The 21,641-nt window shown below is 35.5% G+C and overlaps 1 protein-coding gene across 1 annotated transcript in view; it reads right to left on the bottom strand.

The window, feature by feature from the left end:
• LOC123309021 (apoptosis-stimulating of p53 protein 2) overlaps positions 1 to 20,961 on the bottom strand; it is a 334,262-nt gene extending 313,301 nt beyond the window's left edge. Inside the window, exon 1 of the mRNA XM_044891865.1 lies at positions 20,870 to 20,961. Within this exon, the coding sequence (XP_044747800.1) occupies positions 20,870 to 20,900 (31 nt within the window). The 5' untranslated portion in view covers positions 20,901 to 20,961. The remainder of the gene's footprint in view (positions 1 to 20,869) is intronic.
• Between the last annotated feature and the right edge of the window lie 680 nt (positions 20,962 to 21,641).

Raw genomic sequence — 21,641 nt, forward strand, 5'->3', positions numbered from 1 at the left:
CAGAAAAGGCAAAAATACAAAGATCTTGTTTTCGAGCTTGGAACTATGTACCCAGGTCATAAAGTCAGGATGGTTGTACTAATCATAGGATGTCTCGGAGGAATGAGAGCCAACTACGTGGAAGAATTGAAGATTATTCCGGCCTGCAGATCTTGGGCCGAGATACTAGCGCACAGAATGCAGAAGGCGGTGTTGCTTGGGTCACTGCATATCATCAGATCCCATGAACTCTAGATGCCACTTGCAGCTCATCTCTTTTGTTAAGGGACGCTGCAAAGGCCGGACGAAGAACTTCTCCGTCGAAAGTGTGAGGGGTTTTTAGTGAGTAGCCAAACAAGATCTCGGAGTCTCACACTACCTAGAGTGCGGACCCTCTGGGCGCCCATAAAGGGTTTTCCCCTCACACGAAGGAAAAAAAAAATAATAATATATTTCAATCCTTTCAGACATTTGGAAAAAATGTATAGGACACGTACAAGAAGAATATAACTCGATAGATCGAGAGAAAAATAAACTAATCAATCAAAATTTATACAAAAAAAATTCAGGTATGCTATAGAAACATTTATCAAGCAGTAATGATTTAACATGATTTTTGAATTGCCTATCGTTCATAATTCTATAAGAGTTGGGCAATTTATCATAAAGTTTGATGCCTGTGAATGATGGTGACAATTCATACTTGGCAGTGTTATGTTTTGGTATGCACAGTATTTCCTTATGTCTCGTCTCATATTCATGGAAGTCGGAACACTTATTCAAATGATTCAAATTAGAACGTATATATAAAAGACACTGTAAGATGTAAATACAGGGGAAAGTCAAAATCTTATGTTCCTTGAAAACTGGTCTACATGAATCCTGAGGTCTTAAGTTGAAAATAAGTCGGATTGTTTTTTTCTGGGCCCTGAACGCCCTAATGCTATTTGTTGAGTTACCCCATAACACAACATTATAACTCAAATGGCTGTAAACCATACTGTAATAAATACCCAGCAAAGCATCAGCTAGAAGTGCACTCTTTAGTCGCAATATTGCATAGTATGAACTGTTGATTTTTTTACAAATGTGATCGATATGATCATGCCATCTCAAATGTGTGTCCAAATACAAGCCCAGAAATTTCACACATTCCGTTGACTGCAAATTACCATTCTGGTTTACAATAACAAAAGGTTCAGAAGCTTGGTCACGAATTTGAAATTTAACTATTTGGGTTTTATTAAAGTTAACTATTAATGAGTTTTTGTGACACCAATCAATGAAGCTCTGAATTACAATTTCACAGAGTGATTTAAGTTCCATTAAACTAATTGCTTTGATTGCTACGGAAGTGTCGTCGGCAAAAAGAATTATTATAGAAGCAATAATATAATCAGGCAATTCATTAATGAAGAGTATAAAGAGCAGCGGTCCAAGAACCGATCCTTGAGGTACGCCTAGATCAGACTCATATTCTTGAGATTCATAGTTGTTGATTTGAACATAATTTTTTCTATTAGTAAGATAGCTGTTGATCCAGTCCAGAAATATACCCCGGAAACCTATTTGGTACAACTTGTCTAAGATGAAATGGTGATTAAGGCAGTCGAAGGCCCGCGAAAGGTCAAAGAACAGGCCGGCGACGTAGGAACCACTGTCCAAGCACTCATAGACGTACTCCACAAATTCACAGCTCGCAGTCTGGGTGGATCGACCAATTCTGAAGCCATGCTGCCTACTAGTTAGGATGGAAAACTGAGACAAGTAAGCATGCATTCGCTTATATACAATTCTTTCGAACACCTTGGAAAGCTGACTAAGTATGGAGATTGGTCTATAATTCGCTATGTTATCGATGTCGTCTTTCTTATGGATAGGTAAAACCCTAGCTAACTTAAGGGCAGATGGAAAAAGGCCTGTGGAAATCGATTCGTTCACGAGATCGGAGAAATATTCCGCAATTAGAGGGGAGATTGATTTTAAAATTCTGGCAGATATTCCATCATGACCAGTGCTACTACTATTCTTTAAACTGACAATGGTGTTGCAAACTTCATCTGGCAGTACAGGAAAGAAAAAAAAATTATGATTCATCAATTTGTGAGTGGTACACTTGTTTGACATAGAGTTACCATAATAGTTGCTCAGCGCCAGGCTGTTCACCTGACTAAAGTAATTCACGAATGCATCAGTCACTTCCTGAGGGGAAGAAAGCTTTTTATCGTCGAGGGTTAGTGTAATATGCTTCCGAGTACTAACTGTGCCGTGTTCATGCTTAACCAGTTTCCAAACTGCTTTGTTAGTATTTGCAGATTCTAAAATGAAATTTCTGTTATACTCAATTTTCGTATCTTCGACCAGCCGAACGTAATCAGACTTGGCTTTTCGGTATTGAACATTAACCCTGGGCGTATTTAAATTTAGAGCCAACCAGTGCAAATTACGTAAATGGTCTCTGGCTTGAAGTAACCGATGGTTAACCCATTGTGGTCTTCTTGATAAATTAGAGTTCAATTTTTTCAAAGGACAAGCAATCTCAATTTTGGATTTCAATATATCGATGAAATTTTGGAATTTTTGATCAACGGTTACAGGGTGAATACTATTGAAATCAATGTTGGAAATCAATGAATTGGGTTCATTGAGATTATTTTGAGAAACCATTCTGATTGTTTTAATCTCCCTATTGGTTTTATCTACTGGGCGATTGACGTATTCAAGGACCACTGCTCTGTGATCGCTAATAAATGGTTCAACAACTGTAACATTCACAAGAGACTTATCAGTATTAGTTACAATATAATCAACTTTGCTGGAAGATGTTATCCCATGCTTATTTGTGAAAACTCTTGTGGGCTCTGAGGAGCCAACGAATAGGTTCAGACTAATAAATAAATCCTCGAGCAGCTGACGTGATAAATCCCCATCGTCCAGGTAATTCACGTTTAAATCACCACATAAGAACACCATTCCATACTTCGAGATACAGTAATTCAGTACATACTGTAGGATATTCAAAAATAAATGAATATTGCCAGTTGGGGGACGATAAACACTGATAACGCAGAATGATGACATACCGAAATTATACCTAACCCCGCACATTTCACAGTGCATTTCAACTGAAAACTTATCAATGTTCAATTGCTCAACTTGAAGTTCGGAAAGCACATAAATTGCACATCCTCCATGTATTCGAGAGCCCCTAGAGTAGGGGAGACTGGGGAGGGTTGATACGTTTTTTGGAATTTTTATTCTGGAAACTGAATTATATGAAGAAGCAGGACTTTTCTTATATTATATAATTCTTCAATTAATCGTTCAACAAAATAAATATAGAAGTCTCAAAACATAAACATCTTATTCTGTACAGAACGTTGAACACAAAAACAAGCAAACTGTCTCAAGCCTCCCCACATATGGGAGGATTGATACGATGTACTGGGAGAGTAATCGAGAGGATTATTTAGCTCAGTAGGTAGGTCAGCAATGATACTGGCTTGCTTTGGTCCCATATGTGTAGAAAAATCAGGAAATGGTCAGTTAGTCACTTCCACACAAGAAAAGTCGGCCTCGTTAAATACATGGGGATTGTACGGATAAATTTCAGTTTTTAAAAATCCCTTTGATATGTTGGATGGTAAAAACGCCTTCATGTAGGCCTATCCAACTAGCTACGGAATATTTTTTGAAGATGATACATGTATCAGGCCTCTCCACGACAAATGTCTCAAACCTCCCTGAAAGCAATTTCCAAAGTGATTTATGTTTTCATCTTATACTCATATATTTTGAAAAGCGAATAAAACTGTAAATTGAGTAGTTTTATGCATATTTCCCAGTGAAATGTTTGTTTATGCCGAAGAATTAATGCATGATCATAAAACCCTTAGGTAACTTGAGTAAAAACTTAGAATTTCTCACCTCGAAACACTCTTCGTTGAATATTTCAGAAACAAACTACTGTTAGCCTTACAGATTAACGTCACGCAATGACCTCTGCCAAAGAATAGTGTTCACTAGTATAATACTTTTGAGAACGGCTACAGATCGCGGATATAAGCCTGTATCAAGCCTCCCCATGTATCAATGCTCCCTAGTCTCCCCTAATAGGCACCAATCTTGTATCCTGGGATGGACATGTGAGGAATCTGCTCCGGTGAGCACCAATGTTCGGCCACGCTGACGAAGTCAGGTTTCATAGAGCCAAGAAACATCTCCAAAGTAGTGAACTTGTTAGAAATACTTTGAGTATTTAACTGGATTATTTTCAGTCTTGTAGATGTTTGAATGTCGAAAGAATTGTTAGAATTTACAAACTTGTAGGTTCTGCTCGGCGCCGACTTAAAAAAAATTTGTTCACTGTAACACCTTCGGGCCAGAAAGTGGGATCATTCAATTGGGATACATATTCTGAGGGAAAACTCAACTTGAAAGAAGAATAAATGTCAGGTTGTTTCGACTTTAGTTGTTCGCATATGAAGTTCGAAATAGACCCGTTAAGAAATTTATTTATATCATCGACTGTAGTTGATGGATCAAGACGAGAGACGTGAATATGGGATAGATATTTTTTGGGTGCACTGATAAGAGTAGTAGTCTTAGATGATCCAATTATGAGACTACTGCGTTTTCTTTGTTTATGAACATCAGAAGGTATTTCGTGTCGGTTTTGAATCGACTTCTTCCTTTTAGATTTAACAGTTGTCCATTCTGAAGCACCGACCTTGTCCTGGGATCCTACATTTTTATTCACAATTCGAGGAGCCCCTTCATCAAGTCGAGACGACTCCGTAGAAACATCAACAGACAGTTCGACGCCCCCTGAATTTGGTTCCGTGTGTTTCATACTCTTATCATCAAGGGGATTCCGGTCGGCTGTTATCACAGATGTAGTATTGTTATTGATCTTTTTTAAAGATTGAATTTCCTCGATAAGTGCGTTCATCTGAGCATTCTGCGAGATTATTATGCTTTTCAAATTCGCTATTTCAGAATACAGCGGATGAAGAGCCTCCTGAATTGCTCCTTTAATAAAGGCATTTATTGGAGTACCCATTTCGGATGAATCACCTTGAAGAGCCGCGGATTCCGAAGAAGTTTCACACCGATCACAGATCCAATTGGTTATGGGTCCATCCCCACGCATTTTATTGAAATTTTCCACAGATACATTCACACACTTGATATGAAAACTGCTTGTACAAATCTTGCAATCGATAGGGTCGTCATACCTATCAATCTTGAGAGAACATTGAGAGCAAGTTATACCTCGTACTCGCGACATGACGGCGGAACGCATAATATCTTTCATTCTCTTTCAATTTATGATATTATGTTATTGATAGTCTCCCCCTATAATTTTGTATTCTGCTATACTTGTGGATTTTTGTTTTATTTTTTCTGTGATCAAATGTACCTTATTACTTTTTGGCTATGTGTAGCTGCTCGATATACTATGTATAAAGTATGTATATTGGTGAATCTTTGTTATTAGGGTTTCCCTGTTGAGATTCCTGATTACCTAAATAAATAAATAAATAAATTCTGATTTCCTGACATATTGACTAAACATACAATGAAAAAATGCAAAATAATACACAAAATCAAAGTACACCGATTATATTTGTAAAAGTATTTTACATATAGGGTGTCCCATTGACAAATGTACATAGGTTAGCCTGAGGTAGAGCAACCTATGTGGTACCTATGTACCCAACTATGATAGGTCTAATCATAAAAAAAACTTCATAACCGAGATACAGGATGGTTTATATATTCGCAATATTGTCAATTGCTTATACTTATCGAACAATCAATAAATCGATATTTTGAGCGTGAAGTACAGTTGCCTTGTTCGATTGACTCATCTTTGAACTGATCAGAAGATCCTGGTACATATTAGAAAAGAAAACCATGGGACTTAATTAATATGAAGTGAGATACCTTGGATCCTGTAGAGTATATCTACCAAAAATTAGACCTCCATATAGGGGTAATTGTCTAGGAAAGCCTGTCAGAATAGCAACAAAAAAACGATCATTGTACATAATCGAGCCTGTCAAACTGAGATATATGTAGTTAATTACATGTTGAAAAGTATACATTCTCAAATCTTCTGACAAAATAAGCGTGACGAAAATGTGTGGTAGGGCGCCAAACTTGCAAAAAAAAGTCACGTGTATATTCTCGAGCGCGTTGGTTTTTTTTTATTTTGAAGCTAATGGTTCAAGAATAACGAGAAAAATATAATCTGTGAGTTGCAGTTAGCCGAAACAATAAAAATTGGCCATAAAGGTCACAAAAATCAGCTTTTTGAAATTATCTCCTCTCCTGGGCTTCAAATCGTTTTCGCATTCATTATAAAAGTTGTAGAGCATAACATTTTCTACTAATTTTGTCCGAAGCAATATTTGCTACGTTTTCGCGGTTTGAAATGTATGGAGATGAATGTACATTAGACTGAGTTTCTTCATTGACCTTGGCCTGTCGCATGTATGGCTGAGCTCCTCGCTCTTATCGCCCTCTAACTCGAAAACGGTTGAGAGTATGTAAAATTGCTCCAGACAAAAGTTGTATAGAATTTTATTATCTACAACTATAATAATGAATTCTGACAATAAAAGAGGTATAGGGTGGAAGATATTTGAAAAAATGCCACATAGGATTATGTGGAGTTCACGAACCATAATGCGTTTTCAACGGTCGCTATGGTTACACCAGCCTACTGAAAATTCAACAGTGAATCGAAAATCAAAAAAAAGTATTGAATTTTTTGTTCCTACGTTATATCCATGTGAATAGCGACATATGAAACATTTTTGAAATCAACAAAAAAAATGCAGCAAGATGAAAGAACTCAACTATAGTTTACATTTGAAAAATCAGAAATCCCTGTTGTATTTCGAAAATAACTTGATTACAAAATTCATTAATATCATATTCTACTTATTCATAAAAAAGTGCCTATAGAATGTAACAATGGATTTCGAAGACGACTTCAAATAAGCGAGTTATTCAAATTCATTGAAAATGACAATTTCTAAATTCTCGTTCATAACTCAAAATCTATGAACGTTAGGCTGGATATGTTTTCAGTTTTGGATTAGTCAAGAAAAAAGAGCTCGAGAATGTGTCGTCCGTTTTCTTCTAGCTGCTATAGTTCTCGAGATCCCCTCAGTAGACAACGAATTTTGCTCACCCTGTGCTAGAGGAAAACTGATGACGCATTTCCGAGTTTTTTTTTCAGAGAAACGAAAAATGGTGAAAACCGTAGCCTCCTACGATTATTCGTTTTTGTGTTATTAGCAAAAAATGAGATTTTGACGATTTCGAAAAGTTCACATAACTTTTCTGTCTTTGAAGTTACGAATCTGAAACTTAAACCTTCAACAGGCACTTTTTCACGCAGAATCAACTGACGAGCTCAGAATATTTTTTCATTTCGAAGTATTGGGCGAACTTCCGTTTTTTTAAACGCAAACTTTCATTGAATTTGTTATTTTTGCATTGGGAAAAAACCATTTTGTCAGTAGATTCTACGTATAAAAGTGACCAAGAAGGTTCAAGTTTCAGATATGTTACTTCAAAGACAAAAAAGTTATGAGAAATTTTCGAAATATTCAAAATCAAAATTTTTGTTTCTAACTCAAAATCAAGAAATGATAGGCCGATTCTGTTTTCACATTTGGATTACTCATGAAAAAAAAATTCGACAATGTGTCATCCGTTTTATCCTAGCTGCTATAGTTCTTGAGATCCTCTCAGTACACAACGAATTTTGCCCACCCTGTACACATCACCAAATATTGTTGATAACCCATGCTGGTCAATCATGAAATTCATCCAATTGCGAGGTAGGCAAGCGACGAAGGAAATCCCGGAGGTGCTAACAGTTCTGCCAACCTCCGTGTCGTATAACGTTTTCCGATAGTCCGCAATTACGCATCCCAGTCCCGTGTTCGGTGATTCCCCCAGACGGATAAATGCGGTGTAAATCTGTCCGGAAACGAGTTGTAAAGCCGTCTCTAGACGACGATCGCATACTCGACGAAAATGAATCACTTGTCGTAAATGTAATTGCGTTCACTGCCATTTCCCTTTAGGAAAATATGGGCTTTTTGTACGGTCTTTCGTTTTTATTTCGGGACGCCCGACAGGATTTCCGATGGAAATTGAGGCAGATTCTTTCCAGCCGTGAAATCATCAGAAAAAGTCAATTCTACACGAGTGGAATTAATGTTAGATTCAACGAGTATGTTTTGAATGCCCGGGACGTTTTCGACATGATGAACTAATGCAAGCGTTGAATTTCGAAACGAAATCATCGAAAGGTGAATTAAAAAAATTCTTCAACCACCGTCCTGCAACCATTCGAAAACTACTGGAGAGACTGAACACTTGTAATTAAATCGAGTTTCTTCGTCTCAGCCTTGAATTCCGATCGACTTCTGTCAGAGATAGAAATTGCAGAAACACTTTATGATAGAGCTTATTTTATTTCGTCTACACCAGAAATTCCAAATAATGAAATTGACATCATTAAAAGATTTCTTAGGGATACTCAATACCCGGCAGATTTCATAGAGAAAATAATATTAAATTTACAAAGAAAAATGTTTAACCAAAATCATAATGATGATCAGGAACAACCAAGAAACCAAAGAACCACCAAATTTATTAAACGTTTTCCTTTTGTTAATGCATGGCCTTTCAAAAAAAAAAGAGAATAATTAGTTTCAATTGTTCTTGCCCTTTTTATTTTTACGCAAGCATTTTGAACTGTTCCTAGTTATGGTTTTTTTGAATTCATACTTTTTATGTCAGTACTGTTTCTTATTTTATTGTCTGGTGCAATTTATGTCGTTGATTCCTGTCATCTTAAGAGGAACATAGCTTTTCGCTGGGCAGGACATCATTTGACGCAATGTTTCTTGCTGCGAATATTTCTAATTCGTCAGGAAAATGTAATTTCAAAGCTACACGTTGTGTATCAATATGCGTAATGAGAGTACTCGTCAGTGTATGTGTGATAATTTCAGCACAGTTAAAATTAAAATCTTCGATAGCCCAGGGCTAATTTTGCCCGATAACAAACTCACTTGATGCATTCGGAACCAACAGCTACCCTGAAAATTTCAAGTCCATAACAATTTTCCTCTGGAACTGACAAAATAGAATTTGATCACATAATTTTTCATCAATGGCTACAGAGAACAGCCTAGTAATTTAAGACTTTTAGGTATTGGCCTAAAATTCAATTCTTAAATGAGTCATATTATATGACTGGTTCATATATTTAAACAGTAGATTTGTGTGGTCACTGATCAAGAGATGTAACTTATTCATAACCATTTTATTCTATTCGACCTAGTGAAAAGATATAGCCATTTTACGTTTCATAATGAGCTATGCCACATAATCTTTCTGCAATGACTGCAGAGTACAGCCCAACCGTTCTAGACCATTATTGGCTTGAAAGTTTGAAATATTTCAGCAAAATAATTAGGCTATCGTTTTTAGCATAGTATCTTGCCGGAAAACAAAAATATTGACAACAATAACCACTAGCGATTTAGTTATACAGGGTGGTCCAGATCGTAACCAAGAAATTTGAACCACGTATTCAACATCAAAAATAAGCCCTAATTTGTCATATGAACATATATGTCGAGTAATGTTTCCTCTCCGAGATATGGGGTGTTAAAATTATAGAAAAAAAATGTTTTTTATTAATATCTTTCACACTGCTTGAAATATTTTTATGAAATTTGAGACATAGATTTTTAGCGTCAAGGAGCACTTTTTGCTTAATATCATTTCTTTTCTATTCTACCAGTGGCGTCCGTACTGCAGCGAGACTGACTATTTTCAGATAAAAAATTTATACGCCACTGGTTTTTCCGACAATAAGAATTACTATTTAAATCCTTTTTCAATTTGAAGCAAATTCGATCACTTGACTTTTTGCTGAACGAGGCACCGTTTCCGGTTAAAAAAATAAAACACATTCTGTTGGGGCGTTTTCGGAATTTCTCCAATATTCATTTATTATTGTTTGTGTCCATTCATATCTCACATATGACACCACATGTTTTAATTTCGCCCTCTTCGCGTTTCCATTCAGTTTCAGTTTAGAATTCAACGCCGCCGTGTTGTAGAATTTCAACCAGCTTTTCGCATTTTCGCTTTTCTCCCGATTTCAAAATTTTCGCATAGTAAAACCGCAGTATTTAGTGTGCATCTTGGTGTTAGTGCATCACAGTCATAGTTCATCCCGCATTATTAGGATTATAGCTTCACCCGCATTTTATTCAAACCAAGGAAGGTCGGGATTACCACCTGCATCCCGAGTCGCAGTGGGAGTGCTGTCCAGGTTTAACAATCATCTTATTTTTTCCTCATCTTACCTTCACCCTTCCTAATTTACTTCCTTTACTCGAAGGTGAATTTGGACATAACGCACCTGGAACTAGCTTGACCCCAAAAAACTTAGTAGTAAGTTTAGATTGTTTTTCATTTACAGTCCACTAAAAATAGCATATATAGCATATAGGCCTTTGTAAGAACGAGTTGTTTTTCAATAATTGACCAAAGGCCGTACCATTTTGGTCCTTCGGGCCGGATTTCATTTCATTTTATAGATTTCTCGAAATTTCCATTCGACATAAATGTGGTGTGGTCTGTGAGATAGACGTTCCGGTGCAAGTTTTTGCAGTTATTGTTTGGTTTCACATATAGTGTTCTCGCTCATTTCAACTACTTCGCTCTTTCTCTTTCACGTCAGTGTATTCAGTACAGATTTTCTTTTTATAAGTAACATATTTTATATTTATATTTCATTTCAATATGCCGAATACCACGGAAACGGATAAGAGGCAAACTAAGCTGAAGGCCTTGGAATCCAAAAAACAAATGTTTTTCTTACGGCTTCAAAAGCTTTCAGATTATATTAAAGATTTGAATAAGCCTAAAGTTGCAGAATATTTCAGAATGGGTTTATACTTTATTGAAACGACAAAACAAAGCATTATCTAAGTTGTAGAAGAGATAAATATGATTCAATTAGACATAAATCCCGATAGTTCACCAAATTATCAAGCAATTGAAGCTGCTGAAGATTTATATTGTCGTATTAAATTAGCCGCAGATCAGGTAGAAAAAGGTTCGTTGGATTCTAGTAGTAGTAGTGGTACAATTTCAAAAATTCCATTGAAACCGCAACACAAATTACCTGCAATTGAATTGGTAGATTTTAATGGTGATCCTAAAGTATGGCCCATATTTTACCAAAACTTCAAGAGTTGCGTTCATGAAAATGCTGAGCTAGACGATGCGTGCAAAATACATTATCTGCTGAGTAAACTCAGTGGTCGTGCCCTCACTATTTGTTCTGGAATACCTCCAATTGCAAATAACTATGAAAGTATTTGGAAGTTGTTGATTAATACGTATCAAGATGAAAGATTGTTAGCTTCCACGTATTTACGATCAATATTCGAGTTCAAACCTATAACTGTGGAGTCATCCAATAATTTGAATCATTTTCTAGAAAAATTTGACGTATCTGTTAGTGCATTCAAGCAACTCCGTCTGAAGGATCCTCTTGACTTTATACTGGTCACTTTGGCTCTCACTAAATTAGACAATCAAACTCAACGTTCATTCGAAATGACTTTGAAAGATAATGAATTACCATCCTATGAAAATTTAATTAATTTCATTAGACAGCAATCAAGGATGCTTAGTCGTAGTGGTATCGGCCCAAGCACGCATAGCACACCAAAATATTCTTCTGATAAACAGAAATCTACCCACTCCTACGTAGCGTCTAGTTCATACTTAACTAGATCTGGTTCAATTCAATGTTCATTATGCAAGCAGTCGCATTTCATTCACAAATGTAATCAATTTTTGAAAATGTCTCCATTTTGTCGTTATAAAGTGGCTAAAGAAAAAGGTTGTTGTTTGAATTGTTTAAGTTCCAAACATATGATTTCCTCATGCAAATCAACAAATACATGCAACGCTTGTAAACTCAAACACCATTCATTGTTGCATTTTGAAAATAATGAAGAAAATTCGAACATGAATAAAAATAATAGTAAGGTGACTGAACCACAACCTCAAACCTCGTCTTCGGAGCAGGACCCACCTCGGGAAAAGGTTGGTTATGTTGTGTCCTCACACTCGAATGCCTCTACCTCTAATGCTAGAGTTTCTCTATTGCCTACTGCCAAGGTTCTAATCTCATTTCCTGGTGGAAATAGCCAAGAAATTCGCGTCTTAATTGACAGTGGTAGCGAAGAAAATTTTCTTTCATTTCAATGTTGTAGAAATTTGAACATTCCGATTATGGAATTAAATCAAACTATTATAGGAATTGGAAACCATAAGAGTGCCGTCAGAGGCATTGGAAGAAATATTTGCATTTCTTCGCGCTATGACTCAAATGTATTTTTCACTTTAGATGCTTTAGTAGTCGATAACTTGACTGTCAAATTACCGAGCAGTAATATTTCTCAAGAATATTTAAATTTGTTTTCGAATATTCCCTTAGCTGATGATACATTCACTGAATGTTCGGAAATTGATGGCATCCTAGGGTCTACTATTTTCGCAACGATTCTGAATGAGAATAAAATTTCACATAAAAGTGATTCACCAGTAGCAATAGATACAAGTTTGGGTTATATTATTTCCGGAAAAGCGCGAACGGCCGCTTCAAACGAGATTGTTCGATCTAAATTTTGTTATAATGCGGTGATCTCCGATGAACCCCTCGAAAATTTAGTAAAAAATTTCCTGGATCTTGAAGAAGTTCCGGCTATCAAATATTATAGTTTGCGAAACTCATTTTCAATCTACTTTTTCCAGATCTACTTCTGGTCGATATACAGTGTGTCTACCTTTCAAGATAGAACCCAATAACTTGAGTGATTCCTTTACCACCGCGTTAAAGAGATTTTTCAGCTTGGAAAGAAGGCTTAGCTCATCTCCAGTTCTCAGGGAACAATATAGCGCTATAATTTCAGATTACCTTCAACAAGGTCATATGAATAAAATATGTTCAGTCGATGATGATAGATTTCAAGACATAAGAAATCATCCTCATTATATAATCGCACATCATCCAATTTTTAAAGATAGTGTGTCCACTCCTGTTCGAATTGTTTTTGATGCCAGTGCAAAAACTACACCCTCATCTCTTTCATTAAATGATTGTTTGCACACGGGATCTAAATTACAGGTGGACATAGTACAAATGTTCCTCAATTTTATATTGTTTTCTATTGTCCTTATCGCGGACATTTGTCAAATGTATCGTCAGATAGAAATTTCTGAACAAGATCGCGTCTTTCAATTAATTTTATGGCGATTTTCTCCTAATCAGGCTATTGAAGTTTATCAAATCAATAGAGTGGCATTTGGCATAAGATCATCTCCATTTTTGAGTCTCAGAGTAGTTAGACAATTATGTCACGACGAAGCTCATAATTTTCCATATGCTTCGAAAATAGTTTTGAACGATATGTATGTTGATGATCTAGTAACCAGCGTTGATAGTATCGTTGAGGCAAAAACGCTATTCGTTGAACTGACAAAATTGTTCGAATCTGGCGGATTTGAAATCAAAAAATGGTACACAAATTCTCCGCAATTATTGTCATGCATACCCTCCGAGAAACATTCTCCTGAGATAATTAATTTTGAAAAAGATTTCTTTCATGTATTGGGAATACAGTGGAAATCTGAATCGGATGTACTTTCATTCGATGTAGCATTAATTTCTCAAAGTAATCAAAAATATACAAAGAGAACAATTTTATCACAGATTAGCAAAATCTATGATCCTTTGAGTATCTTAGGTCCTGTAGTATTGTACGCGAAATTGTTTATTCGTAAACTCTGGTCCATTAAATTAGAATGGGACTCAGACCCTCCAGTTGAACTTGTTAACAGCTGGAAAGATTTTGAAAATGAATTGCCTCTTCTTACTCAGGTGAAAGTTCCTAGATGGCTAGGAGCTCATACAAATTCGCCTATAACCTTAATAGGTTTTTCCGACGCAAGTCAAACTAGTTATGCCGCTGCTGTTTATATGAAAACTGTTTCAAACGGTAAATCCTGCATAAATTTGATATGTTCTAAATCTAAAATTGCTCCACTTAAAGTTGTGTCTATACCCCGCTTAGAACTTTGTGCTGCCCTGCTCTTATCGAAATTACTTAAATATGTAATTTCTGTTTATTCCACTCGTTGCCAAATAGATAATATTTTTGCTTGTACTGACTCGATGATTGTGTTAGGATGGATAGCGCAGTCTCCGCACAAGTGGAAGACTTTTATAGCTAACCGCGTTTCTCAAATTCGTTCTAATTTGCCTATAGAAAATTGGTGTTTCGTTCAAGGAACACAAAATAGCGCTGATATTGTTTCACGAGGAGTCACACCCTCCAAATTTCTTTTGAATATTGAACGTTGGCTTCACGGCCCCTTGTGCTTAGAAAAGGATGAAAGTTTTGAAATTAATACATAATGTAAATCTGTCGGAAGATTTACCTGAAGCACAAACTATTTCAATGGTTGTCACAACAATTGACGAGTTATATTCTTTCATATCAAAATTTTCCAATTTCACTAAACTCCTTAGAAGCATGATATATGTTTTGAAATTTGGTCGCATACTTTCGCTATCCGATGAAGTCAGCATTTCTAATCTTGAAATTTCCGAAAATTATTTAATAAAAATAGTTCAACATTTTCATTTTAGCGAATTGTTCAATTCATTGGAAAGAAATAAAAATGTTCCCTCATCTTTCAGAAAATTCTATCCATTTCTAGATGAATTTGGCCTCATTCGGGTAGGAGGTAGGCTAATCAATGCCTCTGTTGGTTTTGATTACAAACATCAAATACTCCTTCCAAAAAATTCACATTTTGTTACTCTTTTAGTTGAGTATATGCATAAAAAACATATACACGCAGGTCCGCATTTACTTCATTCAATTTTAATGCGTAAATATTGGATAATCTTCGCTCGAAAAATTATAAGACAAACAGTACGTTCTTGCAATCATTGCTTTCGATTGAAACCTAGACCTAACTTCCCTTTGATGGGAAATCTTCCCTCACCGCGTGTAACGACTCAACTCAAGGCCTTCATAGATGTAGGTGTTGATTACGCCGGACCTTTCAAAATTTCTTTAACTAGACATAGAGGAGTCAAAACACAAAAGGCATATGTATGTCTGTTCATATGTCTCGCAACAAAATGTATTCACTTAGAGTTAGCTTCTGACTTAACAACTGACACCTTTTTAGATGCTTTAAAGAGATTTATCAGTCGTAGAGGTCCAGTGAAAGCGCTTTATTCGGATCAAGGAACCAATTTTATTGGCGCCTCTAGATATCTGAACGATTTACAAAAATTCATAGTTTCATCAGAATATAGTGGTGCTCTGAAAAAAGAACTATTGAATAATCAAATTCAATGGAAATTTAATGCGCCTCTCTCACCACATATGGGTGGTTTGTGGGAGAGTAACATAAAGAGCATGAAGAAATTTTTGTTCAAGTCGATAGGTGAGCAGATTCTTTCATATGAAGAGTTTTACACCGTATTAACACAAATAGAAGCTCTCCTCAATAGTCGTCCTCTTTGTTCGTACATCAGTAATGATCCTTCTGATCCGACTATGTTAACACCAGCTCACTTTTTGTTAACATCTCTACAACATTTTCCTGCTTCTGATGTTTCTAAAATAGAAATAAATAGGCTGAGTAGAAAACAACTGTTAGACAAAATAGTCCAATCTTATTGGAAAAGATGGAAAGATGAATATCTTCATCAATTGCAAACACGCTCTAAATGGAATTCTGTTACAAATCCTGTAACCGTTGACACTGTAGTGGTAGTAATGGGTGAGAACACACCCCCCTTAAATTGGCCTCTTGGAATTATCACAGAAGTATTTCCAGGTCGTGATCAGATAGTCAGAATCGCTATGGTCAAAACTAAGGATGGACTTTACAAACGTCCTGTTACAAAATTGTGTCCACTTCCAACACAATGATATTGCAACTTTATTCAATAGTTGTTAACCGCTGTAATAGTTTTCAACCTCTTTAATAGTTTTCATTCGCTTTAATAGTTTTTAGCCGCTTCAATAGTTCAAAATCGTTTTAATAGTTTTCAACCGCTTTAATATCTTTAAACCGCTTTCATAGTTTTGAACGCTTAGCTATTTTTGGTGCACTTCAATAGTTTCGATTCACTAATTTGGATTGTTATGTTCTCATAGTTTATTTTTTTGCCAATTTGCAATCTTTCCAAAGAGAGAGAGGGAGGATGTTGGGGCGTTTTCGGAATTTCTCCAATATTCATTTATTATTGTTTGTGTCCATTCATATCTCACATATGACACCACATGTTTTAATTTCGCCCTCTTCGCGTTTCCATTCAGTTTCAGTTTAGAATTCAACGCCGCCGTGTTGTAGAATTTCAACCAGCTTTTCGCATTTTCGCTTTTCTCCCGATTTCAAAATTTTCGCATAGTAAAACCGCAGTATTTAGTGTGCATCTTGGTGTTAGTGCATCACAGTCATAGTTCAACCCGCATTATTAGGATTATAGCTTCACCCGCATTTTATTCAAACCAAGGAAGGTCGGGATTACCACCTGCATCCCGAGTCGCAGTGGGAGTGCTGTCCAGGTTTAACAATCATCTTATTTTTTCCTCATCTTACCTTCACCCTTCCTAATTTACTTCCTTTACTCGAAGGTGAATTTGGACATAACGCACCTGGAACTAGCTTGACCCCAAAAAACTTAGTAGTAAGTTTAGATTGTTTTTCATTTACAGTCCACTAAAAATAGCATATATAGCATATAGGCCTTTGTAAGAACAAGTTGTTTTTCAATAATTGACCAAAGGCCGTACCACATTCTGATTCATGAAGAAATCGCCACAATTTTATATAGTAATAAAAAGATTTCTACGGTTTTGTAGCAATTTTTTAAGATTAGATAAATTCAACACACACCCAACTCCTATTTTTAGGGTAGAATAATTTGATTAAATAACTTAAATGACAACTTTGGTTTCCAATTACTCGTTTCAACACAAGCATAACCATAAAAAACAAGTTCAGCAAAATGGTTCATAGTTCGAACATCTTCTTTAAGTTCGTTTCGAGTATGGTTGTTAATGCTTATTTATTTTTTACACGTTTCGTTCACAAAAATAGTCATTTTATTATTAGGTATTATTCGGTCACTTGAGTTTTTGCTGGACGAGGCACCGTTTCCGGTTAAAAAAATAAAACACATTCTCATGTCTGAAGAAATCGCCAAAATTTGATATGGTAGGTACCTAGCTAATAATAAAAAAACTATTTTTGTGAACGGAACGTGTAAAAAAAAGCATCAACAACCATACTCAAAACGAACTTAAAAAAGATGTTCGAAGTATGAACCATTTTGCTGAACTTGTTTTTTATGGTTATGCTTGTATTGAAACGAGTAATTGGAAACCAAAGCTGTCATTTCAGTTTTTTAATCAAATTATTCTACCCTAAAAATAGGAGTTGGGTGTGAGTTCAATTTATCTAATCTTAGAAAATTGTTACAAAATCGTAGTAAGCTTTTTATTGCTATATAAAATGTTGGCGATTTCTTCATGCATGAGAATGTGTTTTATTTTTTTAACCGGAAACGGTGCCTCGTTCAGCAAAAAGTCAAGTGACCAAATTGAATACGGATTTGAATAGTAATTTTTATTGTACGAAAAACCAGTGGAGTATCAATTTTTTTATCTGAAAATATTCAGTCTCGTTGCAGTACGGACGCCACTGGTAGAATAGAAAATAAATGATTATTATGCAAGAAGTGCTCCTACACGCTCAAAACCTATGTCTCAAATTTCATAAAAATATTTCAAGCAGTGTGAAAGTTACTAATAAAAACATTTTTCTTTCTATAATTTTAACACCCCGTATATCGGAGAGGAAACATTTCTCTACATATGTTTATATGACAAATTAGGGCTTATTTTTGATGTAGAATACGTGGTTAAAATTTCTTGGTTACGATCTGGACCCCCTGTATTTTCAATCTAGTAATTAGGCAATTCTGTACAATCTTGAAATCAATTCGGAAACTTGCGATCCTCTATTATCAATTGCCATTTCTTTGAATTCGAACATTAATCAATTCAACCTTTTTTCTTAAAAATTCATAATCTCTAGTTTCCCAGATTATACAGGGCAAGTCTTTGACTTTTATAAGGTGTATTTAAAGTTGAGACTTTTTTTCAACAGAAGGTAGGACTTCAAAATAAAGCGTTTCATCAAAACTTCCCTATACAGAGATTTCAAAGTTGAAAAAAAATTGATAATGATCACTGAAAGAGATACTTATACGACCCTAGATCATATGTTATCTGTATTATGGCAAAACTCACGTGATGATTGACTCAACTGTTAAATAACTGAAAGCAACTTTAACGATTTCATGAAATGGCTTATTTCAATACCAACTGACAGAAAGTTACTCAGTTAAAAAAAAAGTAGAATATTAGAATCTCAGCAATAAAATTCGTCCAAATTCGACATATATCTTTTTCTTCTGATGTTTTTCTTTCCTCAATTTAAAATTGGTACGATTTTGTGTGTTTTTTTAGGCTAGATGCTAGATTAGCAATTTATTAACATTCCTCCATCCAGCGTCGACTTCAAATGTTTCACAGGGAATTTTCGAAACGAACTATATCGTGAACTCGTTCGAATTTTCCCATATCGACTGGAGCTGATGCTGCAGGTACATTAGGGCGTTGCTAAATAACTTCATCCAATTATCCTGGAGTGGGAAACCAGCTCCGCAATGCCTCACCTTGGGATGATTTCATCGAGTTATCTCGAAAGAAAATTGCTTCAGGATTTAACCTAAGCAAATTGGTCGCCCTAAACCAAGAATCCCTCGCCTCTATTATTGAAAACGATCACCAGGCACGTTTTCAGGAGTTTATTCAGAATTGAAATTCAGAAGAACTGGAGGGAGTGTTGAATATGTAAATTTTCAAGCTTTCGAGAGGTGAATCATGGTGGAGCTCTCGGTGGAGCTGGAATCAAAGTGTCAAATGTGTACTCCATCATTGCTCAACCACAATCTGCATCAATGATTTCATTTGAATACAGACACATCAAATTTTGGAATTTAGCTTACCCGGATTTAAAACAAAATTCGGTTGCCCGATCATAACAACGATTTGATATGTCTATATAGTCTATTCACTTCCATAGAAGTACGTAGTTAGCTATGGAATAATTTTCATATCAAAAGGACCCTTCACCTACCAACTCTTCACTCTGCAAAAATGTCGAAAGTACCTATCAAAAAGCAGAGAAAAAGTATTTTGAATTGGAATCTGCTCCTTACTTATTCTAACAGAAATTCGGATATTCTAAAATCCACGATTGCTTAGGCAGTAACGAAAATATTCGCTGCGAGTAACCATATTATGTTTCATCTGAATCTGCATGAATTATATTCCAGCTACATGTTTCTTCAATCAGGAGGATAGCGAGTGAAAAGGATGAAATTTATTTCTATTGGGAGACCAAAAGATGGTAGCAGTTGAGGATTTATTTTCCAGAATAGATCTGGAACGACAAATTTGGAATTATAATTTGAAAAATGAACACTATTATATGTCATAGTAAACACACTATTTAATTAGGCAAAAAAAAATTTGACATATAACGGAGAAATTTTCAAAATTTTTAAGCAGTGGATCATGAATACAAAATAGTTAACGAAAGCAAAATTTTATGGGAAGAACAGCAAAAATTTCAAAAATATCAAACTTGGTTTTACCGAAACTGATGTAACGTCTACAACTCTAAGTCCCAGCATTTGCTTATAATAGATAAAGAATCATCTTCAATCAGTTTGTAGATAAACGTACATTATATTCGGCACATAATTATTTTCAAATTAATTTATTTTGCGAAGTCAATTCACATTGTGAAAAATGCGTGGTACCTAAGAAGTTCTATTCGAGTTAAATGTATAGCACTGATTCAAACCCAAGAATATTTCGACAAGCGTCATAACCTGACATTTTCGTACTATGTAATGTGGAATGTGTCAAATTTTCAAGGCCAACCGATTGCTCTCATAAAAGTGAATTGACTATAGAATAAAATCACTAAAACTTTACAATCTCTGAATATCTCGAAGAAGTAACATTTGAGAATCATAATCAAATCGGCGTTAATACATAGGAAATAAGAAAATTAATATTTCGTTCGTATGACGATAGTATTCGATTTATTTTTCGACGTAAAATAAGCACTTTATCCCTTGAAAAATATTTTGTGTCGAGAGAAAGTGTTGACAACCTATTAGGGACTAATCTGTGATCAGTTAGTTTCTGGCAAGAAGATATAGCCAAGGAGGAGCAATTCCATTCAAAGCAGACTGAAAGGGTGATTTCGTAGAAAGTGGCAATATCAAGCTGACGAAACACCTTTCGTTAGTAGTGTAGTGGCTTAGACAATGGGTAACCCAATTTTTTGGGAGCTATGGCAAATTAGGCGAATTATTAGTTTGGCTAAGACGACGCTTTACTGAAATTGTTTTATCTTGGTAAAGGAATTTTGTTTATCTATCGGATGATTCTTAATTTTCTTTATATTCCGTACACAAATATATCATGATGAAATATATGAATTTCTTGAAATAGACTCATGTGGACTGAAAATACAGTATATAAACCGTATTACTACGGTTTTCCTGTGATAACCGGACCAAATATTTTCGACCAGAAAAATGCATCTTTATCTATGTTTGTAAGAGTTGATACTGAATTGTGAATGCACTCACCGTTTTTACTCAGCAACGTATAACGCAGCATAAGTCGTCCTGATCCCCATCTCTGCAATATTTCAAGAGGATGATCCGCTTCTTGTAAGGTACACTCTGAAAAAGTTTTCAATCAATTATGGATATAAGGGAAAAGAATGTAGATGTAAACATCTCCTAAATATAACTTGTAATGGAGATGATCTACATCTCCACAAAAATCAATTTAATGCTCAACCGCTTCGATAGGGATCACTCTTATCATTAATAGGTTATTTTAGAAGATTTCCACAGAACTGGTGTTAAAACGAGTATTTTCAATTATCCTAAAAAATTGGTCAAACTTTGTGAATTTGTATTACGGAAACTGCAACTTTCATATCGAGCATATTTTCGAAACTCTCACTGTTACAGGGTAAAAAAAAACATGAAAACAGCCCTTTAGAGGAACATTTTTGCCCACACTAGGAAAACTAGGAGACTCAAATTTAGACATATCTGAAGCCACTCCAACAATAAATCCTTCGGTTGGAATTTTTCCATAATTGAATGCTTATTCTACTGAACTACGATATGAATCGAAACATAACATCACCAAAGCTCAATGATTTGACAGAAGTAAAACCTCATCGTGATGGAGTTGATGCTGACCATGGTTCTGGTCTTATTTGACCTCGTCATAGCAACACTACTCGAACCTGATGAAAATGGAATGAATTGATGGTCTATTGATTCTATGTCAGTATCCAGTATTGTGCAGGAATACCTCCTAGCAATATCTGACAAGAAACTA

The sequence above is a fragment of the Coccinella septempunctata genome, chromosome 3 (assembly GCF_907165205.1).
Source record: "Coccinella septempunctata chromosome 3, icCocSept1.1, whole genome shotgun sequence".
In the NCBI taxonomy this organism is placed as follows: Eukaryota; Metazoa; Arthropoda; class Insecta; order Coleoptera; family Coccinellidae; genus Coccinella; species Coccinella septempunctata.